This window comes from Halichoeres trimaculatus, unplaced genomic scaffold, assembly GCF_033239565.1.
Source record: "Halichoeres trimaculatus isolate MK-OKI-2021-1 unplaced genomic scaffold, fHalTri1.1 fHalTri1_scaffold_5, whole genome shotgun sequence".
Classification (NCBI taxonomy): domain Eukaryota; kingdom Metazoa; phylum Chordata; class Actinopteri; order Labriformes; family Labridae; genus Halichoeres; species Halichoeres trimaculatus.
In genome coordinates, this window is record NW_027437183.1 from 16,243,846 (window position 1) to 16,270,249 (window position 26,404).

The 26,404-nt window shown below is 39.6% G+C and overlaps 4 protein-coding genes across 9 annotated transcripts; all 4 read right to left on the reverse strand.

Moving 5' to 3' along the window:
- Positions 1–301: 301 nt before the first annotated feature.
- On the reverse strand, positions 302–5,802 carry LOC141790712 (ubiquilin-1-like). 2 transcript variants are annotated; one of them, XM_074670761.1, is made up of 11 exons: positions 5,419–5,802; positions 5,158–5,300; positions 4,504–4,631; positions 4,074–4,336; positions 3,703–3,855; positions 3,436–3,595; positions 3,089–3,210; positions 2,737–2,820; positions 2,381–2,496; positions 2,093–2,255; positions 302–1,470 (listed from the first exon to the last, which is right to left on the reverse strand). In XM_074670761.1, exons 1-11 carry the CDS (start codon positions 5,548–5,550, stop codon positions 1,450–1,452), a joined length of 1,485 nt encoding a protein of 494 aa, XP_074526862.1. In that variant the 5' UTR covers positions 5,551–5,802; the 3' UTR covers positions 302–1,449. The 2 variants fall into 2 exon arrangements, with proteins under 2 accessions (XP_074526862.1, XP_074526861.1); XM_074670760.1 differs by having other exon boundaries at positions 3,703–3,861; positions 5,419–5,800.
- A 387-nt stretch (positions 5,803–6,189) lies between these two features.
- Positions 6,190–11,250, reverse strand: gkap1 (G kinase anchoring protein 1). Of its 2 annotated transcripts, none has more exons than XM_074669271.1 (12): positions 11,078–11,250; positions 10,472–10,733; positions 9,667–9,825; positions 9,400–9,477; positions 8,566–8,704; positions 8,451–8,479; positions 8,165–8,317; positions 7,968–8,054; positions 7,256–7,319; positions 7,052–7,122; positions 6,876–6,953; positions 6,190–6,641 (listed from the first exon to the last, which is right to left on the reverse strand). In XM_074669271.1, exons 2-12 carry the CDS (start codon positions 10,718–10,720, stop codon positions 6,600–6,602), a joined length of 1,149 nt encoding a protein of 382 aa, XP_074525372.1. In that variant the 5' UTR covers positions 10,721–10,733; positions 11,078–11,250; the 3' UTR covers positions 6,190–6,599. The 2 variants fall into 2 exon arrangements, with proteins under 2 accessions (XP_074525372.1, XP_074525373.1); XM_074669272.1 differs by having other exon boundaries at positions 11,162–11,244.
- Positions 11,251–11,773: 523 nt separating this feature from the next.
- LOC141791124 (kinesin-like protein KIF27) lies at positions 11,774–20,160 on the reverse strand. Of its 3 annotated transcripts, none has more exons than XM_074671362.1 (16): positions 20,060–20,160; positions 19,600–19,872; positions 18,937–19,137; positions 17,707–18,668; positions 17,356–17,499; positions 17,003–17,179; positions 16,698–16,909; positions 16,329–16,438; positions 16,106–16,243; positions 15,193–15,368; positions 14,853–14,915; positions 14,464–14,634; positions 14,114–14,305; positions 13,791–14,000; positions 13,494–13,692; positions 11,774–13,365 (listed from the first exon to the last, which is right to left on the reverse strand). In XM_074671362.1, exons 2-16 carry the CDS (start codon positions 19,784–19,786, stop codon positions 12,809–12,811), a joined length of 3,699 nt encoding a protein of 1,232 aa, XP_074527463.1. In that variant the 5' UTR covers positions 19,787–19,872; positions 20,060–20,160; the 3' UTR covers positions 11,774–12,808. The 3 variants fall into 3 exon arrangements, with proteins under 3 accessions (XP_074527463.1, XP_074527462.1, XP_074527461.1); XM_074671361.1 differs by having other exon boundaries at positions 19,600–19,917; XM_074671360.1 differs by having other exon boundaries at positions 19,600–20,160.
- Positions 20,161–20,479: 319 nt separating this feature from the next.
- Positions 20,480–26,175, reverse strand: qng1 (Q-nucleotide N-glycosylase 1). Of its 2 annotated transcripts, none has more exons than XM_074670451.1 (7): positions 26,107–26,175; positions 25,081–25,277; positions 24,442–24,589; positions 23,292–23,404; positions 22,747–22,890; positions 21,893–22,088; positions 20,480–21,810 (listed from the first exon to the last, which is right to left on the reverse strand). In XM_074670451.1, exons 2-7 carry the CDS (start codon positions 25,267–25,269, stop codon positions 21,581–21,583), a joined length of 1,020 nt encoding a protein of 339 aa, XP_074526552.1. In that variant the 5' UTR covers positions 25,270–25,277; positions 26,107–26,175; the 3' UTR covers positions 20,480–21,580. The 2 variants fall into 2 exon arrangements, with proteins under 2 accessions (XP_074526552.1, XP_074526555.1); XM_074670454.1 differs by having other exon boundaries at positions 26,145–26,162.
- Between the last annotated feature and the right edge of the window lie 229 nt (positions 26,176–26,404).

Genomic DNA, 26,404 nt, shown 5'->3' on the forward strand with positions numbered 1-26,404 from the left:
TATTCTTTTATTGGTATACATCTTTGGAATCTGCATATACTATACTTCCTTAAAGGACATAAATAGCAATAGAAACTTAAGCAGTCGCTGACTGAGGTGAAAACCTAAAGGGTAACTGCCCTCTAGTGTTTGTGATTCAGCAGCTGCAGGCAGTATAATGAACAATATGTTCAAAGTTTGCTCTACTAATTTTTAATAAGTAAGAACTTGTGAAGAAAGTAGTTTTATGTCTATTTTTACAAAAAAAAAAATCTGAATAAAAAAAGATGTCAGACTGATTTGTATTTTATTTTTGTCTTTATTGAGGCTGTCAAATGAAGCTTGATACATCATGTGTAAATTCCCTGATCTTCTGTGTTTAACATAATTTTAAATGGAATATTTTGACCTGTTTAATGACATGTTATGGACTAAGTAGGGATCCTACCAGGACTGCTACCAACACAACAACACTGAAGCATAAAGGGAACAAAACCACTGTTATGAAGCAGGACATCATCATAAATTCATGTGAAATAAAAAACAGTGCATGCATTTATAATTGAGAGAGCTCTGTTTACTGACACAGTGCATGAATTATAGAAGGGTTCTGTTTTAACACATTACATCAAAACCAAAAGTCAGCTAGATGAGTATGTTTGCTATACTAATATACATTAAGCATTAGAACAACAAATCAAAGGTGTTAGTGCAATGAAGAGCATTAGGCATCCAGGGTTTTAGAGGACGATCCTCAGTTATGTATGGTAAGTCTTCATATCAAAATGTTTTCACGCCTGAGAGAAAAGAGCTAAACACACAAACACTCTGGCTTTGCAAAAAGTCAACCTCAACATTTTAAATACATCCTTGAAAACTTAGTCATTCTTTGGTGACAAACCTTTTAAAGTAATTTGGTGTCTCATCTTGGACAAAACACTCAAGCATGAAGGAAGAGCAGGAAGGACACTAGGCAGACTGTTCTTTTACTTTGATCTGCAATCTGAGATCAGGAGAGGCTGTGTCCAGGTGTTTCAGGCTTCATTACTACAGGTGGTCAGATGAAAAGAGACCAGAACCTGATGGAGCTGACCAGATTACTAATATATGACCTGCTTTGAATATTCATGCAGCTGCTACAAGTGCACAGATTATGTGAACACAATTATTCACCTGTTTTTGACCAGCACCACTGCATGAAGAACAAATGTATAATATGGCTTGTCTCTTGTGTCTGTTTTCTTTTTTTAAACATATTTGAATTGTTCACTTTACTACTATTGTTGTGTCCAAGAGTAAGTGTTTGTGTGTATTATGCATTTACTTACTTTAATATATTAGCACAGACCAACTCCTATGTGCAAGCATGTCAGACACTGTGCAGATGTAAAGCAGTGGTGAGGTTTTCTCCTGTGCTGACGAGAGCCTCAGGGTGCCTGTAGTCCAGTGTGCTAAGCTGTTCATCTGGTCCTAGAACTCCTCAGCATGAACCTGACAGGAAAAGATGACAGGGTCATGGGGTCTTACTAATTATGATAAAAAGAGAACAAGCACACTGGTCTTTTGCCTCACAGGTTACATTAATAATGATTGTGCAGTTGCTTTTGTAGGACTAACAAGAAAGATATCCACAAGACAATTTCCTTTTTTTTATTATTATTAGACTAAACAAAAAAACATGACGGAACTACAACAGTGTAACAGGCCAAATTAACCCCCCAGACTACACCCAGGCAGATGTTGACCCAGGCCCAGTCATTTCCTGGGTTATAATCAGGCCAATGCCAAGATTACACCCTGGAGTGGAAAACAGACTAGGCAAGACTATAACCCCTCTTAGAAAAGGGGTTTTGTGTTTACAAAGTGTTTGATTCAAGGAAGAATAATCACTATAAATGCAAACAGAACACAAAATATACATTCTTGTTGTTGCCGTCCTTAGCTGCTCTTGGAGTCACGTGACTAAGACTGAGGAAGTGAAGTGTATTGAAGTTTGGTTCTGTTGCTGTTTTAAAGGGTTATGGAGCACTTAAAGAGTTTCTAGGTGTTTCAGTGTCTCAAACTGGTCTGATGGAAATGCAGATTACATGGTTAGAAGGAAACAATGAAATACCCCATTTGTGCCAGCCAGAGCCTGTAGCATCTGTTGTACAAATTGCTGCTGCTGCTGCTCTGTAACTGTGGCAACCCCTGGACCGCTTTCTGATTGGTTCTTAGGAGCCGAGTCAGAAGCTGGAGCAGCGTCAACACTTGCTTGAATGTTTCCGAGACCAGCCCTACATGACAGAAACAAATGAGGAATCACACAGCATTTTCAATGCACGTCCTCTTACTACAAAAAGTCATGACTGATCTGAATTTTTAAACCAAGTGTGAGTTTGTTTTGTGTATCTATTCTCACATTGGTATCAGTGCAGGAACCTCAGTGGCCAGAGTCTGCAGAGCTTGCTGGATCTGTAGCAGAGCCTCCATGGCTCTTGGGTTCAACATGGCTGTCAGCAGCTCTGGACTCTGCATCTGCATGTTTAGTTGTTCATAATTAATCATGAAGACGTAAATCAATCATACTAGAATTTAAACAGAAGTAAATGTAATTTTTTTGTAAAGGGGAAAAAAAGGTGAAAAAGAGACATTATAAAAGAAAATACTGTTTTTCAAGTGAGCAGTGGAGAAATCTAAGACATAACATCCTCATCCATAGTAGAGTAAACATGAGTGTATATTGTCTTAGTGCAAGATATGAGTGTGTAGAAGAACCTGTTGCAAGAAGAGGGGGATCTGCTGTCTGATCTGCTGCTGAAGCAGAGGATTTCCTGAGAACAAAGGGTGGCTCAGCAACATCTGAAACAGTATGAAAATGGAGCTGTAAAGCCTGTAAGACCTGTGTGGGATCTGAGTTGAGAGATTATGTGGATATGTTAACAAGAAGACACATGGGGGGTGGGTTTTAGCCTGGTTACTCATCTCTGAACTGAAGCCAACATGATTTCTCACTGAAACCAAAAAATATCTTCATCATTTGTGGAAAAGGTGTAAATGCTCTGCAGTTATGGTTGCTTGTGTCACTGAAGTGCATGTGAATGAGAGTACAATGTTGTGTCTGTGTCACCTGAGCAGCCAGGTCGGGGTTCTGGCTGAGGCAGTTGAAAAGACTGCTGACATATGGCCCAGACAGTAGGTCCTCCATTAGACCTGGACTGGCTGTGATCTCCTCCAGCAGTGACTGCATACCTGTGCAGAGAGGGGGAGGCCACAGATTTAAGATGGGAAAAAAATGAGAACTCCAAATGTAAATTACAGTCTGGTCACTTAAAACTGACGTGTCCCTCAGTCCCCCCACTTTTTAAATAACATAAAGGCATAAAAGGCTATAAAAGAGTGAAAAATATGAACATGAATTTCTACTTTACTTTTAGTGTAATTTAATCAAACATTACTGGACTTGTATTTTTCTACCTGGAGAAACAGTGCCTTGAGGGTTTGGATCAGCCCTGCATGTGGCAGTCGGTTCTCTGAGAGGATCTGTGCAGTGACTAGGGAAAGATGGAGTCTGATTCATTTCCATTTCAGTTGGCTGTTGATTCTTGGATGGTGCCGCCGTTGTGGGTAATTCTACCTGGAAAAAAAAAAAAAAAAAAAAAACAGAACAAACAATAATTGAAAACATGAGATAAGATTCCGTTCATCTAAACACATAAAGGAAATACTCTTTCAATTATGTACCTGTGATTGGATTCTTTTTGTGTCACACTTCTGATCATAATTAGAATCTGGGGTGATGGTTTTAGGGTTTTCATGCTGTAATGGTAAATTGTTTAATGCTCTGTCTTCATTATGCATGACTTCATCTGTCATGTCAGGGTTCTTGATAAGTTCCTGCACCTGGAAAAGAAAGTTAGAGCAGAAAGATTTTGAGCATATGAGTAGAAGAATTAGTCAAATGGAGAACAATTACATTTAAGACCCCATTAAAATAAGAGGAATATTAGATGTCGGAGATATAGGAGTAATTACTTGTTAGTGGACCACTTCCTGTCAAACAAGCAGCTTATTATTAAACTTTGCAACTCACAACAACTTGATTCAACCCCTACCTGTGTGATGATCTCTGCATTCTTGAACAAATCTTCCATTCCTGGGTTTGTTTCCAGAAACTGCTGAATTTGGGGATTAGATAAAATAATCTGTCTGGTAAATTGAGGGCTGGAGGCAGAGAGGTTGCTCTGAACAAAGTGACTGCCCAGAACACAATGTAACATCTCTGGGTCAGCCAGCAGCTGGCTCTCCATCTGCTGCTGAAGTGCAGGGAACAAACCACGCCTGCTGTTTGTCAGGTTAAGACCATCAAGAGCTTCCACTGTGGAAAAGAGATCGGGTCAAAGGACCAGGGTTAGCTCAGGTAATGAGAAAAAAAGAGAGAGGAAACTACTGTCACCAGAACACATGTAAAATGTGTAAAATCTTGTAGCTTTACACAGATTTTTGGCAGACAAAGGAAGGCACGCTGTGTTGAATGATTCTTACCTAGGCTGAGAGGAGAGGCGGGAGAGGGTGGGAAGGTATTAGGATCAGGGTTGACATTGTCTGTAAAGTCTGACTGGACCACCTCTGAAGCTTGATCCCTGGTGGGAGCAGCAGAAAATTGCCGAGGCCTTTGGGGGAAAGGAACAAAAACAGAATTTACAGAGCTGTAGTTATTTGTCAATGTGTGCTAGAGTATTTTTAGTCAAGAATGTGGCGGTTCACAAATATTTCCACTCAGTTTAAATATTATGATACATGATGTTATGAGGCCTGTCTAAATGCATATTTGATGAATCCTATGATTTTTTATTTATTTATTTTTTTTACATCTGCAATGACAAGAGTATCAAGATGCTAGAAATCTGTGCAATTTGTCAGTCTGATATTTTCTCTGGCTGTCTTTCTACTTAGTTGAACCAAAGGTTTAAGAAAAATGAAGAAAAAAAAACCTTAAACATTAAAATCGTCCAGGCATCAGAAAATCTGCTTCTACTCCTTAAAATAAAAAGCAAAGTGCTCCATAAAAGTTTGATAACATTCAGTTCGATGCAGTTCCCTGCATGAAACGTCCTCCCTGACAGTTCTAACGTAAAGTTCCATTAAAATCAGATTTTTTCTTTATCTTTTTTTTTTTTTTGTCTTTTTTCGGTGTACCTCTGGACCACGCAGAGGTTGACTGAGCCATCTGCTGCTTTCAAGTGACTCAGGACTTCTGACTCTCCAAGGACCCGGCCGGAGTGAATCAGCATAAGTTCCTCCGCAGGCACCTCCAGTCGTGCTGATAGACCACATTTCAACTGTAGACTCACAAAACACACACCAAGACTTTAAATTTCCAATTCTTTATCCCGAAATTGTCACAGCTTTATTTGTTTTTGCGCAATACACGATACTTCAGCCCAATAATCCTCTGACCTGTCTGACGCTGCAGTTCCTTCTGACGGTGAACTCCTTGCGCTTTTTGAGACTTTTAACAGAAACATGGATGGTCTGAGACTTCTGACCTTCACTCCGTTCCCCGGGTTGGCCCTTTAACGTGGCCGACATCTCCGAAGTATGTCCGGGCTGATGATGGAGAGGAGCCGGAGAGGAGGACACAGTCCTGGGGCGGTTGTGCGTCTGTCCCAATGACTCGACAAAAAGTGCGAATGCAACTCAGCGGCGCAGAGAGGTATAGATAAAAAATACTAAACCTTTTTTTAATAGTTCGGACCTATTAAATGCAGATTTTACAAGGATGCGGCAGCTAACAGTCTAATAAAATAATGCGATAACTGAATTTATAAATCCATACTCTGCTAAAAAGATGTGGTGCACCCCGAAATGAAGCAAAAATTAAACCCACCACTTGGGCTTTATTTAAGGTCACCTAAAAACAATTGACCTCCTTTTAACATTCCTACAAAGCTTGTTTTCTAAATTTCTCAAAAGTTGAAGTTAAAATAAAAGTATTTTTTTATAGTTGAACAGAAAATTTTCTTTGCATTAGCTAAAAGAAAACGTCTTCTGCACAAACCCCGGAAGAGGCAAGTCTCATCTAATATTTTAGAATACTAAAGAAGAATGAGCTTTACCAGGTTCAAACTTTTTACAAGTCTTTGCCCTACAGGATAACAAAACAATACAGTTTTCACTGAAAAAGTACTTTATTTACTTGACAGTGGAAAAGAACAGAACCCAAACCATACATTTCACATCTGTCTTTTTGTTTGAGTTAAAACCTTAACACATATCAGGCACTGAGCCCTCAACCGCACAACAGATGCAGTGACACACATTTGCATGCAGAGGGCAGCATTGTGTGCCAAGCAAACAATTCAAAACAATTTCAACAGTCTTTTTGATAACTTGTGTAAGTCATGTTTAGTTAATACATCCTTTTCTTAATGTGTGGAGTTCATTTTATATGTGTGAGTGTATGTGTGTGAATGAGTGTATGTGTAATAACGGGGCATGCATTATATGCTGACATCAAGTCCAAGCTTTAAAAAAATATCCAGACTGGTCAAACAGAACCCTCATTGTGATCAGTAGCATTTCTTCATTTGTTCATTCATTCATTAATTTTGCTTTAAGGTCTTTTGTGTATGAAACTTTCATAGATCTGCTTCTGAGCCTTTCTTCCCTTTCTTGTTACCCTGATGAACAGAAAAGCAGAAGTTCACATTTATTGAGATGCAATCAAATGTATAAAACAACACAATCCAACTTCAAATTTCAACATGATTCATATCTTTGCACCATTTTAAATCATTTTCAAGACCTGAATGATTTACAAACCATCTAATTATGCTGTTCCCCAATGTTTTACACAGATTCCAAACGCTAATGGAACTGGACTCTTAATGAATGTGTGATTATTAAAAACTTACCTGATGTTTTGGTTGTTCTGACTGCAGACCTTTGACTTTGGACCTCTCTTGTTCAAGTGCACCATGTAGTAATGTTACCTGAAAAAAAGAAAAATATAATAATGCTGATACAGGCAATTTTCCCTTTGTGTCATGAATATGCATGTTTTTCTCTCATCAGCCCCTCCCTTACACACCTGTGACGACAGCTCTTCTTTTATATGTAGCAGCTCTTCTACCTGTAGAAGAATTTCTGCTTTGTCTTTCACTGAGGAAGAGAATTAAACTCATCATAAAATATCAAACATATCAGGTCAAATCTCATCGAGACAAGAGGAGGAGGGAATAGAGGGTGAAGGATGGAGGACTAAATAATTTAGATGTAATTGTGTCCTACTCACTTTCTCCTTGTTGAAGCATTTTCAGCAGCTGTGAATTTCTGGCTTTTACTTCTTTGTATTTCACCTGCAGGTAAAGAGGGGAGGAATCAAACACATTCATAAAAAGAGAGAGAATAAAGGGGAAAGAGATTGTGCTTTGGATGCAGTTTTGGGGGATTCTTAGAAAAGGATGACAGAAAAGTGTACTTTTCTGCCTCTTTCCTCAGCATGGTACTTCTCTTAATGAAGCTGTCCACCACTGATTGTGCACATTATAAACAGCAACATAAGCAACAAAGAACCACACACTAGCAATTGACCACATTCTTTGAAACAAATCTTTAGGAGGCTTATTTTTGTAAATCTAGGTGTAGTAAATTAAAAGAACTGATTGCTCAGTGAATGCTGTTGTGAAATAGAAGGTTACAGCAGGATGGAGTTGCTTCTGTGACAGTTCTGAGTGGTCTTTCCTGACTCATCTTAGCTTGCAGCTTGAAACCCCAATCAGTGGGATACAGAATGAAGAGGAGAGTGAATGAAACTACCCATACATTTTGCAAGTAAAAAACAAAATAGAAGCAGTTCTGTGAGGTGCAGAGATGAGTCAGTTTCAATAAGTCAATTTTTATATATGTAATAATTAGTGTGCTTCATTGTACACAGCCGGTAGATTAGACAGAGTTAAATGAAAAAAAAAAATCTTAAAAATAAAAAAGATGAGTGAATTCAAGACCTCCCACTGTGAGATGGTCTTCTTCAACTTCTCAATTTCCTGGTCTTTCTTCTCAAGCTCGTATTTCAGCTGTTCTGCTCGGGGGTCCTAGAAGGAACACCAAACCCAAAATATTTGAATAGACTGTTAAACTCTCTGACTGTGAATTGACAGCACAGAGAATAGTTTGTTCATCATGTTTTTCTCCATCTCCTCACTGGTTCATGTTCTGTAGAAGTGTTGACTTCTTGTCCCTGGCTGGTCGCGTACTGTTCACGTCTCTTCTCCTGTTGCATGATCCGACTGACGTCGTCCTCCAGCTTATTAAAGAACCTCTCCTCCTGCCCGACTCCCAGCACTGCTCTGGCATCCTGGAAAACAGCAACTCCAACTAAAACCCTTTGCCTGCTTACACTGACAACAATGCTTTTTTTTAAAGTAAGACCACATGAGTTTCACATTTGAGCTTTGAGATGGAGAAAGATGCTCAAGGAACAAGCTTACCTCCTTCTCTTGTTTCTTACTCAAATGTTCTGCAGAGAGACACAAACACTGACACTATCATTCTGTACACAAGACAGCTTAACGATTGTGAAATGGCTCAATTAGTGCTCCTCACCTGCACTTCCCTCAGCCTGGAAATCCTGCAGTGAAACCGTCTTTTTGTCTTTCGCTTGCTGATTCTTCTTTTTATCCTTCTTTCCTCCACCTTCTTTTCCACCTCTGGACTTCGGGGAGGATGTGTTTGTGTTGGTATGCTGAGTGGAAGCACGTTATCTCACATAAGTTTATAAAAATTGAATTCATTTTCCTCCCCAATAAAAATGTTTATGAGAAACACAATGCAGTCTGGTGTCAGTGGGACAATGATGGATTTTCATTCTCAGATCAAATGCACTAAAACTGAAATCAAACAGTGTCTTGGTCACAAATATGCTGATTTACCACTGTAAGAAGACAAGATGGCAATATATCAATACCAATATGGAGTGAATTGTGACACACAGTTTATTTACCCATATGCAAATTATGACATGATTACTGATTTGTCAGACATGGATGGAACAGAGGGCGAGGTAAGACTCTAACACAACTGGTATTGTGTCCTCCGAAGTTTTGTGGACTCAAAGTAGTTTTGTTTCAGGTCTGCAACAGATACAAACTGCACCCATGAGACTTGTGTCTTTTCATTTTTTGCTAAATAAATTACTTTTTTTCTCTTCTTTCATTCTATAGCAACAGAAACAAAAGATCCAGAGAAACAGAAGCTGTTATGTTTAGGCAGTGGATAAAAACAGCTCTACTTGATGGTAATGCCTGGTGTTTTCCCTGCAGGTTAAGATGATCTACTTTATCTACCCTGATTGATCAAATTCAAGGTATTCAAAAATACTAAAAGGTCTGAAAACTACATTTTATTTCAGAGAGGTTAAACAGTCAGTGGTTGATGTACCTGTTTCTGTTGTTCGTATTCCAGTTTACTTAAAATCAAGGCCTTTTCCAAGTCTGCCTCATACAGCTCAGACGTCATCTACACAAGAAGGAGAAACACAGATAATAGAGCGAATTTCAAGGACTCCTGTTAGATATTGGTTTAACCAGGGGAAGATGGCACAGTTCTGAATAGTTGGTCTCAGACTGAAGAATTGTGGAACAAAGTTTATTAAAAGAACATAAGCTACCGTAAAGGTCACATTTGTTCATGGGTGATCCTTCTTACCTGTTCATCTCTTTGCTTCCACTGTTGCCACCCTTCTGAAGGTGGGTTGTGGTCCCCTGATGCTGGACTGAGGAGTTCACCAGCGATTCCTGATAGCGTCATACAGGGTGGTGGAGCACATGATTTTTGAGGAATCTTCTTGAAGGCCAAATTACGTAACTGATGAAAAGAGAGAAGATAATAAAATAAAATAAAAATAAAAAACTAATAGACTGAGTCTTGATACATCTTAGTCCGCCATGCACTACTAGCAGCTGATGAAACCTTTTCTGATCAAACACAGACAGAAGCAATATATTTAAGCACAGTGACACCTTAGGTGTGGTGCTTTTAACAAGTTCCAGAAAAGTTAAGGTTCAAGAGTAATTCTTTCCATCAACAGGGAAAGAAAACATCAATGTGGAAAAAGGTTTTTTTGTGATTCTAAATTTAAAGAAAGATCGACTCATAAATCTGAACATTTTACATTTATGGACAAACATTAAATGGACACAATTACAGATTACTTCAATAAACCCCGTGGAGGTTTATTGAAGGTCTTCTCAACAGATTAAAATCCATGCCATACCATAAAGGATTTTTTTAAACTAGTTTCAACACTTGCTATATTAAACAACTTAAAGCAAAAGATAACAAAGGACACAATCAGTTCCTTATCACCGGTCTCTTCACTTTCAGTTCAGGTGAAGTGAAACAACAGAGGAAAACTATCACGGTTCAGCCCGTCACAAAAAGCACTACAAGAAGTTATCTGAGTGACATACCTGTGCAGAGAAAAAGGCCCTGGGATACCCATGCCACATACCTCATTCGCCTCACTCTGCTGCTGTTCCTTCTTCTTCTTTTTCTTGTCTTTCTTCTTGTCGCCGAGCTGACCCCCCTTTCCTCCGGCTGACCCTGCTTTCCCTTGCCGTGGCTTCCCGGAGGAGTCCCTGCCACCCTTTGAGCTGGACTTCCCTGCATCCGAGGTGTCGGTGTCCGAATCCGAGTCTATTTGGAGCAAGGCGAAGCGGGACGCGGTGGTTGGGACAGTGATCATTGCAGACGACGCCATTTCGAAAGTAAAACTGATCAATAACAAAAACGACAGAGAATAATACAGTTAGAATAACTTAAAACCACTCAGAAAACAAAGAATAAGCTTCTCCCCTCACTCCTCCTTCTCTCTATTAGACGAGGCTCTGTCTCGACTGTCGGCTTAGATTTTACCACTACATTACTGCTTAATATGTCTCAACTAAGTGATGAATATTTGCTGAGATTTTAATGTAATGTTCAAGTGTGCTCATAGACACGGCTAGCAATACAAAGCAGCAACTTAACCAAGCTAACACTTAGCCGGCTCTGTTAGCTTCGAAACAAGTGCATGAGCAGCATTACATGGCAGTCAAAAACACATTAGGGGACTCACTGTGGACGTTTATCTTTAAACGAGTCTCTGCTTTGTTTTAAGGAGGCAGTATTCACAAGAAAAGTTGCACGAGAATACTTTCACCTGTTCGCGAGGGTGCTACTGTTTCCCGTTGGTTTGCTAACTGACCGAGTACAGCAACACGACGTGGCCAAAAAGGATACAAACGTGTTTCCCTTTAAATTGATTGATATACAGGGGGCAGAAATAAATTATCCTTGTTCAGTATCTGGCCTGTAAAGCCCGAATACTAAAAACAAATAATTCTAGGACTTGTCCTAAAATTAATAATATTGATTATGTCTGCTTTTCGAATTGGGAGAAAATGTATCTTTTTATTAATAGGTCAAGTTTCCCCGTTTTATTTATTTATTTGACCAGGCCGATACAGGCTGCCATACATCTATGTTGCGTAAATTGCGTGTTTTTCATGTGAGAATCAGAGCAAACTTTATGTAGCTTCAGCTCATTTTAAATAACCCGATTGCTCAATTACATCACTCTTCTGATTTGAGAACGAGTTTTCAAAAGAAATAACCTGAAAGAAAGAAAGAAGGTAATACATTTCCAACAACAACCTAGGTCCTAAAGCAAACCGTAAATGCTGTATTTCTGATGTAATTTTTTATTCTAAAAAAAAAGGGGGGGGGGATAAATGAACACAAAATGAATTAAAATTAAAGTTATGCCCTGATTAATAATGGATAGAATCAAGCATCAAATCTGTTTTTTTTATCCCCACTTTGAAAATTAAAACATAAGCATGACATTTGGGAGCGGCTTGATTTTTTACTTAAATTGCAGCATCTATTACAACAGGATGAACATGTTCGGAAGATGGTAGTACACTTGTTTCCAAACTATGGCTCCATGGTTTGAATGAAAGGTAATAATTTAAAACATCAATCAAAAGTTAAAAGTTGCAAGTGAAGTGCACACATGTAAGAAAAAAATCTATATATAAAAATAAAATGCTCAAAAATAAGTTTAAAAAGCTTTATATTAATTTATCTACTGGACATTTTCAGTTCTAAACAGTGCTAGAAAAATCAGTGTGGAAGACAAGCAGAGAAACAATCTACTTCATTAGACCTTACCCGATACAACTTACAAGTCTAGTCAAGTAAAAAGCTTTCACCAAAATAATTTAATCTTTAAAACAAACATTTTTGTGAAAGAATCAGTCCAGTAGATGCAGCCGGTCGTAATCCGACAATCACTAGATGTTCTTTGCCTACAGAAAGTATATTGTAAAAGTGTTGCTTTAAGCATTACTCACAACATACACAAGGATTTAGATTCTGCAACATTAACATGCGCCAGAGGGAGTCATTTCATCACAAAGGCACTGTTTTTTTTTTTGTTTTTGCACAGGCTTTAGATTTTTAGAAAATCTACAAATTATTAAAGAGCACCAGTAAATAACATTTCTCTCTGGATGTCAACTTAAAGTCCTTTAATGGCATTACTGAGTGTGGATTTGTTTTTCTTCCCTTACTAACCATTGATAAATAATAACACAACTGAGTAAGGCCAAGATGACAAAGGGACCAGTTCATCGTTCCTCTTAATGTGAAGGTGGCCATCACTGAAAAAGCCCCTCAGAGTCTGTCCAATAAACAATGCACAGACATTGTCTAAAGAAACCAAAGATGAAAAGAGTATTAAGTTGAATTTTTGTATTTTAGTAGAGTGGTAGCAAGGTGTTGTTTATACAGACTGCACGTTATATTAACTATCAGTGTTTTTGGACACTTCTATAGAGTCCTCTAGCACAGACTCTAAGCTAGCATCTAGAACAGACTGGCGTCTCCTGGTGGCCTGCAGATTTGCTGGAGAAATCTGTCTCAGCTCCCTGCGGCAAAGACGGACTGGGGTCATCACTAAATCTTCCCCCGACTGTCCGGCCCCTCTGCCCCTCTGGCCCAGTGACTCTATCCGTATCCCTGGTGAGGAGGGACAGGGAGCCTGGTGTGACTGTCTCCTCATATGAGGATCAGTGTGTGTCTGTTGGTCTGTGTGCTCAGCCTGTATCTTTGTGTATGTTGTTAGAATGTGTCTCCTTGCATGTGCTTCTTCATTGTGCATCTGGAGTTGGTTTGCATCTGTGTGTGTTTGCCCTTGCTCATGTGAATGTGTAGGCCGATCAACAGAGTTTTGAGCGCCACTGTTGAGCTCCCTGAGTTTCTTTTTAAGCTGCCGGCTGGAGCTTTTGTAGAAAAATAGCTCTTTCTCCAGATGCTGCAGTCTTTCTTGGATGGCCTGCTGTGGCTCTCCTGAATCACCCTCTAAACACACAGGGACATAAAAGAAAAAATAAGCAGCATTCATAAAATCTGTACAGGTTTCATGCAGGGGGCTGGACAAAAATAAATCCCTTTTTAATGTGTTTTCAATGCCTCCCTTATCTTCTGACCTTTCAGTTTCTGCAGCAGAAGCTGGAGGCTCTTCTGGTGATCTCGGTGTTGCTGTGTGAGCCGACGGTCGGCATCCAAGGCTAGATGATGCATGGCTGCTTCCATCTCTCTTATCACTAGGTCTTGCTCATCAGCTTGAATCTGTAGTTCCTCACAACGCAAACGCAACTGGTGCTCCACCTCTCTAAGACTTATCACCTGGAGAGTCAGACAGACACAATTCAGGCACTGCTCACCAATGTAGGACAGAAAGCATGAAGGTTACATGTAAGGCTAGATGTTGTATAGTTACTTACCTTGTTGAAATATTTCATGAGCAGCTCCAAGACCTCAGTTAGTGACAGCTTCTTCAGCTTCCTGATGACATCAGAGAGTTGTGCAGGTTCACTCCTGGAGTCTGCAACTGACAGCTTTTTCTGTTTGTCCTGGATGAAGTGGTTTTTAAATTCCAGAGCAGCATCCAGCGCTTCAACTGCTTCCTCCAGCTCCAGCAGAGAATGCTCCTCCTATGTTAATATGTACAAAAATACAAAATAACAAAAAATAAAGACCAATTAACAATGTACACCACTGGACATGTGACTGTACATCACACACATGCAGAGTCACTTTTTCTGACCTGCACAGTGAGTATTCTGTTGTCCTTCAGTTGCGCATCTAAAATGTCTCTCCTCTTTTTGAGAACAGCTCTTTCCTTCTCCAGTTCCTCTCTGGTGATGCCTCCATTCTGCCTAACACTGCTCCTGCTCTTCATCCGCTCCTCCACAGACTCCAGCTGCATCGATACACGCAGAAGGTCCTGACTCAGAGCCTGAAAAGTCATTGATAACAACATTGGAGATTCCACCTTCGTAATAAATGTTCCCCTAATCCAGAGGGCTCACTTATAACAAGACTTGTCAGAAATTTTTTAGATGATTTTAATTTGACCACAAAGCTTGAGAATTCTTTACACATTTTCAGGCTGACCTGACTGGAGTGCAGCTTCTTGATCTCCAGTCTGTTTTTCTGTTGCAGACAGGCCTCTCTGTGCAGGAGCACCTCCTCCCTCCTCCTCAGCTCCCCATCCAGCTCCTGTAGCTCTGCTCTCTTCTGAAGAACCTGGTCTTCTTCTTCCTCCAGCCAGTTCCTGTCATGCAGCTACAGTACGACAGGAAGGAGAAAAGTGTGTGAGAAAATGGATTCAGGAGGTGAAATGGCTACGGGGTGATAAGTGATAAATTCAAGTAAATACATATATTGAGAGGAAAAAATACTGTACAGGATCCATTTTAAATAGGACGTTGTCTTAAGGGTAATTTCAGGGAGATTAATGCTAAAGGCACCTTAAAGAACAAATACAGTAATTCACATTTTACCTCTTTCTTTAACTCCTCATGATGATTGTTCCTGCAAACAGTCATCTCCTCTTCCCTTTGCTCCTGCAAATAACACAGATGATGTTTCACTAGTGGTGAAGTTGTCTGTGCAGTTTTGTAATTTCAAATGGGTTCAAACTCTTTTATATTTAACCCTCAGGTAAACTAGGGTGAAATAACACACTGAAGAGAACATCTGTGAGGATCATTCATAGGTTATTTCAGACAGCTTTAATGCACTGTTGGTACCTGAAAAAATCAAGTATTGATCAAGTAATCACACATCTGTCATCCCCAACCCTGTTTAATATGACATGGTTAAGGAACCGATACAACTAACCCCAATTAGTTCAAGTTCTCTGAGACTGCTCTGAAGCTGAGCTTTCTGCAGTCTCATGTGCTGCAGACTGTGGTACACCTCCGTCTGGATCTGCTGTCTTTGCATGGAGAGCCTCATCAACACATCAGATTCTGTGCCATCTTCACTCACTTGCTTCAATGCTTTGGTTTGCTTGTCTGTCAGACAAAACATGCAATAAGAGATGCAAGAGATTGCTTAAATGGTAGATATCACAAATGAACGGATTTTCAAATGTTCAGGTCAAATAGTGTGTCAGTACAGCATTAGCAAAAAACAATCTGCTATTGAAAAAAACAGAAACAAATACCAAGCTAAAAGCTACTAACTACATAAAGAGGTTATCCCTTAACCCTATATTGCCAAAGTTGCGGTAAGAATAAAATCTTAAGTGTTATTTGTTCTTTAAAACACATGTTTTCTACATTGAAAGAATGCATATTTACTAGAAATTTTACTGAATAAAAGTTTCCAAAACGGTCTAATTTATCAAACGGAATACAAAAAAATACACCATAAACAAAATGAAACAGCAATATTTTTTTTGTCAATTTTGTTTAAAGGGTTAACAAACATCTCAGTTCCAAAAAGTTGGAATTTTTAGGGTGTTTTTTAATGATCAGGCTTTACCAGGTGAAATGTGTTGATGTGATGTGTAAATATTGTTACCCTTGGATTCCTAAACGCACACAGTAGAAGCTTGAAGCTGTGGAAGCATCATTTTTCTGTTCATCAGCATTACAGAACTGACCTTGACTCACACATAGTTGCTCCTACTTTTAAAATGCATAACCCAAATATTTCAATGATTCTAAAGCCAGTTTACAGAATAAAGCCACAAAGCACACATACACATGAGTACGAGTGTAAAGTATATGTAATTATCAGAACAAACCAGTTTTGTTTAGCTCTTTGATGAGCTCTTCTTTCATGTGCATGTTGGCCGACAGAGCTCTGATCCGTCTCTGAGTAGCACTGGCTCTCAGTCTTGCTCTCCTCACTTCGCGTTGCTTTGACTGATTTGCCTCTGTCCCTGAGAAGATATAGAAGTGATGATAAGAGAAAGACAAAACTTGCTTGGTGTTGCAGATCTCCATGAAATTAAAAAGAAAGTTTGCCTGTGGCTTGCACTGATGGGATTCCAGGGAGTGTTTGGTCTGTTCCAGTGTGCTCCTCTTTCAGGGCTGGTTTCTTCTGCCGGCTAGTCCATGTTCGGTTCAAAGAACGCCTGGAATATACAATAGTTGTGATGTATCAAAGGGTAGTTAATTTTACATTTTAGTCAGGGTTGGAAAAGAAAAAAAAAGATCATCTGAATGAGATTACATTCAGATTCAGATGTTCTTTTTTGTTCTGATGGTTTTTTGCTTTTTAAAGGAGAAGAGTTTGACCTCAAGACCATCAGCTGGAACTTCTATATTGCAGTAAATTAATGACAGCTTGCTTCAGAAAAAAAACTGGGGCTAAGGGGTTCCACAGACTCTCACCTGAACCCCACTCTGTCCATTGAGGTGTTCTCCTCCACCTCCTCTTCTTCCTCCACCCCCTCTTCCTCCTCCCCTTTGCGCGCTGCCAAGGGTTTGATGAATGGACAGTACACCTCATCATTTTCTTCAATCTCAGCAAGTAGGAGATGACCTCGCATCTTAAAGGCTGCCATCACTCGCTCCAGTGAATAAGCCGGGGGACTGGAGTGAGTCTTCACCATGAAAGTGTAGCATTAAATATACAGCCATGGACAATAGTGTGTGTACAACTAAACATTTATACACAAAGCAGTGCATCAACCTACCCTCCTGGGGGACCTGTGTCTACAGCTTTGCCTGATCAGTGGGGCACTGTGGGGTCTCCAGCATAAATTCTCAGAAGCCCCTGTTTTCACTCTTGCTCCTGATGTTGCATCCCTAAACATCATTATATCCCTCCTGAGACGCTTGATGATGATCTGCTGGTCTACAAGCTGTTCAGTCTGAGACATGCACACAAAAATTCACGTTCAAACAATAAAAAAAACAACAATAAAGACACCATTACATTCTGAGAAAGTTTTGAAGTTCTATCAGCAAGTGCTGATGAAAAATGCCACAGGGGTTAAGAACCTATTTCTTCTGTGTTACAGGGCTAAAAGAGGAATATTTCTCTCACCTGTAATCGACTGCGCTTCTTTTCCTCCTCTAAGGCCTGAACATGAGCTCTTTTCTCTTGGAGAAGTTGCTCCACCTCTTTTTGTACCTTTCTCAGTTCAGCATCTTTCTGCTCAAGCAGCTGTTCCTCTATTGCGAGGGCTTCCTAAAAGACAGAGAAAATAATATTTCTTTATGATGCTGTGTGGATGTCATTGATAACCTCAGCAGTGCAACTTTTTCAAAATATGTTACAATAGGTTCATTTCTAAGTGAAATTCTTTTAGAATAGACTAGATCCAATCAATTTATTAACTGCTAGGTAAAACACATTTAATGACCGTCATATGTTCCTGTAATAACTTTGCAGTACCTTACATCCCTTGAGTTCCTCTCTGAGCTTCAAGATGTCAACAAGATTGGATTGTCCATCCCCTCTCTCTGAACACTCCTTGTCATCATCTTGGTGTGAGTGGCTAACAGCAGCCAGCCTATCCTGCCATTCCTGAACTCTCTGTCTGAAGGGATGACTCGGAGTGGGGCCACAGATTTCTGCAAGCAAGGCAGCAGCGTCCAGGGCTAGGAGGCAGTACTGTGTTGATTCCTCTTGGTTATTTTTTTTGTTCAGGTCAGATAGCCTTCCCTGACTGGACGGTGTGAAGCTGTTCCTCTCGCCAGATCTTCTATTAGTCCTTTCCTCCGCTATCTCTAGCTCTTTCTCTTTCAGGAGCTCTCTTAATGTCTTAACTTCATACTCAAGTTCTCCAAGTCGAGCCTCAACAGGATTCAGTGCTGCAGGAAATGATTTAACATCTGTTTGTGTCACTCCTGGGCGGTTACGAATGCGACGAGCCTTTGATGCAAACTTCAGGACACCTACAGTCTCAGGTACACTGTGACTGGATGGACTCACACATGCCACCATTAAAGTGTGAGCTGTGCCTCCTAATGAATCCCGGAGAAGACGAGTAAGCTTTGCATCACGGTATGGCACGAATGGGCGATTTTGCTTTGGACCAGTGAGGGCACGCATGACCTTGCCGAGTGCAAGCAGACCTGTGTTGATAAAGACAGACTCTTTGAGGAGAGTCCCAGTGTTTTGGGTTTTATTAGCACGCTCCAAGCCCGCCAGGTCAACCAAATTGAGTTTTGAGAACAAGCCAGGTGCGTTGTCTGGGCAGGTTTGAGTAATCTGTAGGGTGAGGATGGTATGAGAGCGACTGGAGTGCTCGTTCATCCCTGTGGTGGCAGTGTGACACATCGAATTACCCTTGTCCATAATCTCAAGAAGCTGCTGTGCTGAAGCGACAGACTGCACTGTTGCTCCAGTCAACACTGAAAGCACAAAAAACACACGGTCAACTGTTTTAGTTGAACTTTAATACCGACATGAAATATTACTTTCTCTGAGGAATTTGAAAGATCAATAATAATCTATTCTGTATCTCAAGTGGTGTCACTGGGGTCATCTCATGGGTTTATATCTAAAGCAAAATTCCTGCTATACATAAAGGGGGATTCACAAATGTGCACCTGCTGGCCTGAATTGGTGGATAGCACTAAATTGCTCATTGCTTGTCATAAATAACTCATTTCAAATTACCTGTATTTCCCCTCTCATTGTCTCTTAAGTGTAGCCCTTCGGGTATGGAATGGGGCTGCAGTAGATCCCGCAGTTCCTCCATGTACAACTCAATATATGAGGCTTGCACCGTGGTCTGTAAGACATCACCATTTGTCCTTTTCTCTTCTAGCAACAAGAACAAATCCCGGGCTACACGCTTAATTATTCCTTCCTCTTCATCTAGGAGACATTTGGGAAGAAAGAGACATGCAGGTGTGAAACACATTTTCAAAGTCTGGGGGTCTGACTCAAGCATGTTTGGTAGGAAACAACAACTGACTGAATAGTTTGTGTTGGTAGTAAAACTTTTTTGAGGTTTTAACAGGAGCCCTGGAGTCTAATCCTAGACAGGCTGCTTAAGAAAACGTTTGAAAGCACGCTTTTTCACACGTTATGCCAATGCAAACCCTTGATTGTTAGCCCCCAAAATCCAAAGGTCTTACTGTTTGAAGATTTTGAACAGTACAGCTTCAGGTCTTTGAATATCACACCAGCCAAACAGAAATCATTTCCTTTTCTTGTACTACAAAAAATATTTGCTAAAATAACAACTCCCTGCATAGTGGACCTCAGATAACATTTCCAGATGCTATTTGTGTCAGTAATTCAGTCAAAACCCAAATCAACACCTGCACTACCTACCCAGGCTCCCTCCTCTCATTGTGTATGTCTTCCCCGATCCTGTCTGTCCGTAACAGAAGACAGTAGCGTTGTAGCCGTCGATCAGAGTCCCCAGCAGCGGCTGAACGCAGGACTTGTACACATAACTCTGGCTGGCTGTCGGTCCAAACACGTGGTCAAAGGAGAATTCACTGTTCGAGCCAAGCATCACCTTTGAAGACTCCGGTGACGTCCACACACTCACGCCGTGGTTGTGGGGGATTTCTTTGGGAAGCAGGGGACGGATTCGGGCCGCTACCCGGACACTCACATCAGTCATGACGGTGAAGTGACCAGTGACTAGAAAAAAAGTTGAAGTGCTTTCTCTTCCAGACCAAGCATCTTGCTAAAAAGTTTAATCAGAGCCCTTTAACGTGTTTACCATGGAACATTCGTCAGCTAAATGTCTCCAATTTACCAAAGTAAACTGTCCAAAATATACCTTTGAATTGAAATTTCCTGTCGACACCACTGGTGATGTTCTGAATGTGATGTTGTCAACTCTCCCGTTTGATGTTGTTCATCCGTTTCCCGGGAAACCGCCGCCGCTATGTCACAGAGGTCGAAGAGTGCACGAGGCTTCCAAAGAGTGCTCGAGGAGCGCGAACCGAGGGGCACGTGACGGCCACAGCGCCATCGTGTGATCCAAAACAAACAATGAATGTCTTTTAAACCTGAAACTCTGGCAGCACTTAATTAGGAAGTATTATGAAAAAAATAGAATATGAACGAGTAAATAAATACGTTTCAGAAACATTGCAAAATATAATATTTCCACATACCCATACATAGCCTTACAGAAACAGGAAAATTATTTTATTTTTTTGTTTAGTTTATCTTTTGCTTCTTTCTGCATTATTGCTGTGCAGTTTTCATTATCTGGTATAACATTGATTCACCTTATACAGCGCATCAAACACAGTGTTACATTGAAGTAAATAATATGACTTTATTTCTGTTTTATTTATTTATTCACAGTTTACTGTATTAATTCATTGGATTTTCTCACTTAACTCAAGTGGACTGCAAAACCAGACTGCCCCCTCTCGTTTACCCAACTGACTTTCCTTTCTTTTGCATCACGGTGATTAACTGATCATATAGGAATCTAACCCCCCTAGAAAAATGGTATTTTCAGATATACTTAAGAATTTTCAGATTTACCTTTTCATAGCACAATGCTCTAATCCACAGAGGTGATGTACACAATGGACAATATCCGAGATGTATTTGAGAAGGTTTTTTGTGCCACTTTCTAAATTCTTTACTACCAAAATTAGATACACAATGTTGGCAAAGGTTTTTTTCAAATTAAATATTTACAATTTATAAGTGACTTTTAAACCTTGAAGGTTGCACAAGTGTTCACTGCTTTCAACTCCAATAACTGCCAGTGATTTTTTTTTTTTGCAAAGATTGAAATTTTTTCATGGTGTTACTGTAGAATGTTTTCCATAAGACAGGCTGTTTTATTTGTTGCATTATATTCTTTACAAATTAGAAGACTTCCCCTGGCCAGCATGGCCAGCCCTGTCAATTGAAACATTAAAAAAAATACAAAAAAGTCATATCTAATAAAATAAAAAAAGAATAATTATCATTTTGCTGGTAGTTAGGGTCAAATCATATTCTGAAACTGCTGCAGCTTCAAAAATACTTCCTCATATTTTTGAATACAATATATGTACTGTTGCCCTTTCTTGTTAAAGGATTTTTTCTAGAAACATTTCACATATCCAGGAAATGTTTTAATTGATTTCAAAAGGCCAGCAGAGTAGCATTTTTCACACAGAGCAGCCACATCAAAGCTTGACACCTTTTTCAATTTTAACTAAAGAGCAGCCCACTTAAACATTAATCTGGCACAGAGATGAGCCTGGTTTTATCCCAGGGAGAGGCACTGGTGCCAAGGCTGCACACTGTGGAGTGCCGCCTACTGTATGCAACACTGCCAGCCTGCTTGTCAGTAGTAAATACAGCGTGTGTGGTGTATGGGAATGTGGGCCATCTCTTTGTGGTGTTGTTTGGCATAAGGCCACAGGTAGAAGTCGATGATAACTGAGTTGATGCTGCAAGTCTGCCCGTCTCTCTCTCGCACCAGCTTACAAAGACGCTCTTTGATCAGCTCCACAGACCAGATCGAACAACCCCGGATCTCTACTTCTCTCCTGTCGCCTGAACTCAGAAGCTCCCCTGGGGAACATAACAAAGAGCAAATAACTGACATGAACCTTTTTAAATCAGTGAAACATCATCACACAAACTTCAGTCTCACCATTCTTTAGTGCCAGCATCAGTGTATCAGAGTAGCGCAGAGCTCCAAGGTAAACAAGAGCTTGAGGGACCCTGTAGTCTGCAAACATGGTGAGCCAGTCCATGTTGTTGATGTCCACTTCTCCTCTAGCCCCCATGATACCCCAGAAGTCTGCCACCAGGATCTGAGCTCTCTTATTCAATGAGATTCTCCTCCCCTGAAAGAAACAATCTGCTCATCATGTGTAGGCTGTACCATCATCTGTTTAGTTGTTCTTAGGCCATAATAATTTCATACCAGACATACATCCAGACTAAGACAATGTTATGGTAACCAAGCATGCCAAAGGAGTATAACTTACACCTATCCTGCCTGTATTAAATTCCGGGCACATAAGTATCATGTCACTTTGTGTGTGTCCAGGAGATGGAACTCTTACATCACAATTTATATCAAGTTCTTCAAATGCACATTGATGCCTATCATACATTTTTTATATACATTTAATATTTTGAACTGACCCTGGCCTGACTAAAAGCCTCTTTTGAAATTTTTTGGGTTGTTTTTTAATTCTTTGAATTGATAAGGAGATACATTTAATAAACAAAATAAGTTTTAGGCATAATGTGTCTAAGTCTTACTATATATATTTTTTAAACTATCTTACCAGTTTTCCTGTACAGAAAAATACTGTCAAGAAAGCTAGAATTTGGCTTGAAGTAAAAAAACAGCAAACAAACAAACGAACAAAAAACAATTTGCAAGGACTTTTTAAAAATTCTACTTGTGGACACTGAATGTACAAAATGACCAAGCGAAAATAAAACACCCAAAATGAAACATTGTCCAGTTTTCTCTATCTTCTCTCACTATACCTCATATGTGGCCTCGTCCCTGTAGGATGGGATCTTTTCAACTATGAGCTCCACCATCTTCCGAGCGTCATTCCCAGCTTTACTGATAAAACTCTGAAAGCTTCCACCGTTTTCCAGAAGTACACGTCCTCCTTCAGTCAGCACCTTGTTGAATAGAATGGGAGTTTTGTCTTACTTGTCTGAATAAGACTTTTCTGTTCTGATGAGTTTTAGCAATGGAGAAAAAAATAACAAGAGCAAATTTTAAAAAATTGATGAAATCTTCAACTTTATCAAAAAAGTGGTAGAAGGAACACCATGCTTGACTTAGAAAGACAGACAAAGTCTCCCATTTATAAAACTACCTTTTTCTTGATAATGTGTGTTTTTCTTACTCTATCTGTCTTTTGAATTAAAAATGCCCATATGTTTTGTGCTATCAATAAGGGATATGAATATTGGCTTTTGTAGCTTATCTCTCCTGTACCTCAACACGTACATCTGACATTTCCAAGTACATCAACATGTTTTAACTGAGTGTGCTGTAAATGCTAGGGTAGGCATACCTGGTGTCGCTCCTGTAGCATGGGCATGGCTGTTTTATTGTCTGATCGCAGGACATGTCCCAACTCCTCTAAACTCATCTTAGAGAAGTACTTTGGATCAGTGATGGGAATACCTATTGGCAGTTTTGGCACAATACATTTATAGAAGAAAAGTCACCAGAGTCTAAAATTACAGTTCAAGTCTTGAATTAAATTTTTTTTTGTTTGTTTTTTTTTTATCATATGATGGTACAATTTCCATCACCAACACATGCAGGAGCATTTTAGTTTATAAAGTCAAACCCTGCATTACCTAAAAAGGCTTGTAGTATGTTTTTATTAAAAACAAAGTTATCATACAGAAAGTGAGAAGTACAAACAGGAGTAACAGAATAAAATTTACCTCTTAAAAAAGAGAAACAGCAAAGAGGTTTAAACTTAACACAAGATATTCTGAAGATAAAGAGAAACAACACATTCAAGGCCAACCAGTAAGAAGGTTTTAAAGTTCTATGAAAGCTTGAATATGAATCCACAGTTTCCAACAAGAGACTCCAGAGACATAATTTGTTCTGATCTCACGCTGACAACCTTCAGGATTCAACCTGTGCTTTTCCCAGAGAATCTCTTGTAAATTATAAAGGCCACAGCGACCACACATTGAGAGCACTATTCCATATGAGACATAATTGATTCATATCCGGAGTCATTCTCACTAATTATGAGTGAATCAAAGGCACATGCAGAGCTAGAAGCAATTTCCCAGCAGTCCAGGTTCAAGTAAAGGGCGCATACACAATAATTGGTAATGGCAGTGCACTACAAAAGCACACAAAAAGAGGCATAAAAAGGACTTGTATGAACATTTTTTTTCTCCCAAGGTAAGCTGCTAAACAAAAGGTTATATTAATAAATGAATGAAGCAAAGATGTCAGAAAAAAACCCTATTATGGCATGGTCAAACTTTGTCTCTATAATTTTTAAATTTCTATCTTCAAAAAATGTTTTAATTTTTTTTATTTTTGATCAGTTGGTTGGGATGAGTTTGATCAGTTAAAGTCAGATTTCAAGTTGCTGACAGACAGTAGCTTTGATACGTTAAACTAAAATTTAAAACACAAATGTTTAAATATCTGTTCCAACACCTCTACAGTTCTGCGTGTAATCTCACCTTCCTCCATGGCCCTGGTGATGGCTGCACACAAGGTCATGTAGCCTGTGTATGTGATCCCTTTAAAGGTCACCTCACACTGTTCAGTTTCCTTTTCTGGCCAAAAAGAGAAGTTCATGGTGTCCACTACGAACACCCAGTTTAAGGCCTGCACAATGAAAACACAGTGTTATCAAGATTTAAGAAATGAAGTTTCATAAGTAACTTTCATATTTTTATTGTCTACATACCTGAGTGACAATACTTTCTAGTTTAACAATGTACAACTTTTTTATCACCGAATTATAAACACTCAGTGGATGTACTGAAGTACAACATATTAAGGACTATTTGCCACCACTAATTAAATTTTATTTCAATAACAGTATCAGTCTGGTTTAAGAGCAAGCCAGCATTTCTTGAATAGTTTTCTATTTCTGCTTTTAATGAGCTTTGGCTCCACTTAAAAACAATAATTGAGCCGTTGTATCTGTAATAAGTACATGGTATTCCGGCTAAAATTATGGTCATTCTGTCCATGTTATTAGCAGGTTTAGCAAAGCCCCATTATAATGCTCTAATGTATTATACTGATTTGTTTGTGCACAGTCTGTAGTACTTATGTTGTCACTTAAAAAAGACTGCTGTTGGTAGGCTCACCTGGTCAGAGGTAGGGGCTGGGGCAAGTGGATTTGCTTTTTTCCAGCCACTGGCCATGAGCTCATCACTGTGTCGAAGGCTGTAGAGCATCTCTGCCACCCTCTGCACTCCCTCCTCTTCTACAAACACGTCCTGACTTCGCTCTGAGATGAACTGCCCAGACTCCCGGGGGGGCAGAGGTGGCTCCATGTTGACAGCTGTATGAAGGATATACATGGTATCTCAAATGGAAGACTTAAGGTGCAACCTCTTGGAGCATGCATAACTGGATTCATAGAGGAGACGTAAAGCTGGTGCCCTTTACATACTAATATACCAATATTCTTCAAACATCTCAGGGGAAGTGCCATTTTAAAGATGATCTCTATGTTTTATTAGATAGTTTAAAACAAAATGACATGGGAGAGGAGTAACAAAACAAGAACTTGTGCTTCTTGGAGTGAAGCTCTGAGTTTGAGAAGTAGCTTACAGGTTAAACTTTTAAATCACTGAAAGTACAGTGCAAAAAAAGCCCTCAGAAAAGCATCTCTGTCCAAAGCGACTACTGAAACCAGAAGAAGTAAAATGATAACCTTCTGTGTGCCTCTAAAAGCTGCAGCGTCTCTTCCATCTCAAGAGCCCAGTGGTTGTGCTAATGATGTATTCCCTATCATAGTGGTAATAAGCTGACATTACGCACTAACATAGTGGCCTTCTGAGTGAAATTATTTTTTTTCTGTGCTCTCTGAGGTGAGTCCCATGATTTATAATCCACTCCATAATTCGAGAAAAAAAAACCCACTCTTGTTTCTACTTCTGTGTATACCTATGCTGAATATGATCAACTTGTAAAACCAGTACAACTCAGAATTCAGTTTCATCATTAATCTGGACTAGCGTGAACAAGGTACTGTGTAGTAAAGGTGTTTTCAGACAAACATTCTCCACTTTATTAACACTACAGCGAACATCACTCGACTTATAAACGACAATGTTCGTTTTAAACACTACCATTCTTCCAACAGACCGAAGTACAAACGTACTCACCACACAATGCAACGAGATATGACTAACTGTGAGCTCACGTGGATTTTGCTTCTTCTCTCTTGATTTCCGGATTTTGACCAATCAGCATCTCCCTCTTTAACTCGTGTTAGGCCGACCGACCAATCAGAGAGAGCAAGAACAGGAAGCAGGAAAAATAAAACTGTAGAAGCTTTTGAAAATAATGAAATATGTCACCTCGTAAATTATTTTGCAACGTAAGTCTAAATGAAGAGAAAAAATGTTTTGTTTTTGTTTTCGTTTGTATACAAGGGCTACTTTTATATTATAGGGCAAGTCA

Coding starts and splice junctions, on each gene's coding strand:
- LOC141790712 (XM_074670760.1), bottom strand. CDS start 5,550: ATGTCGGCCACGTTAAAGGGCCAACCCGGGGAACGGAGTGAAGGTCAG. Junction 2,821..3,088: donor ACCCCGACCTGGCTGCTCAG/GTGACACAGACA, acceptor ATACTGTTTCAG/ATGTTGCTGAGCCACCCTTT. Junction 2,497..2,736: donor TCCCCCTCTTCTTGCAACAG/GTTCTTCTACAC, acceptor CTAAACATGCAG/ATGCAGAGTCCAGAGCTGCT.
- gkap1 (XM_074669271.1), bottom strand. CDS start 10,720: ATGGCGTCGTCTGCAATGATCACTGTCCCAACCACCGCGTCCCGCTTC. Junction 9,826..10,471: donor AGCAGAGTGAGGCGAATGAG/GTATGTGGCATG, acceptor TCTTTTCATCAG/TTACGTAATTTGGCCTTCAA. Junction 8,055..8,164: donor CTTCTACAGAACATGAACCA/GTGAGGAGATGG, acceptor TGTTCCTTCTAG/GACCCCCGAGCAGAACAGCT.
- LOC141791124 (XM_074671361.1), bottom strand. CDS start 19,897: ATGACTGATGTGAGTGTCCGGGTAGCGGCCCGAATCCGTCCCCTGCTT. Junction 15,369..16,105: donor CAAAGAGCTAAACAAAACTG/GTTTGTTCTGAT, acceptor TTTGTCTGACAG/ACAAGCAAACCAAAGCATTG. Junction 14,001..14,113: donor ACAGAATACTCACTGTGCAG/GTCAGAAAAAGT, acceptor ATATTAACATAG/GAGGAGCATTCTCTGCTGGA.
- qng1 (XM_074670451.1), bottom strand. CDS start 25,269: ATGGAGCCACCTCTGCCCCCCCGGGAGTCTGGGCAGTTCATCTCAGAG. Junction 24,590..25,080: donor CAGCCCCTACCTCTGACCAG/GTGAGCCTACCA, acceptor TTCATTGTGCAG/GCCTTAAACTGGGTGTTCGT. Junction 21,811..21,892: donor GATGCTGGCACTAAAGAATG/GTGAGACTGAAG, acceptor TATGTTCCCCAG/GGGAGCTTCTGAGTTCAGGC.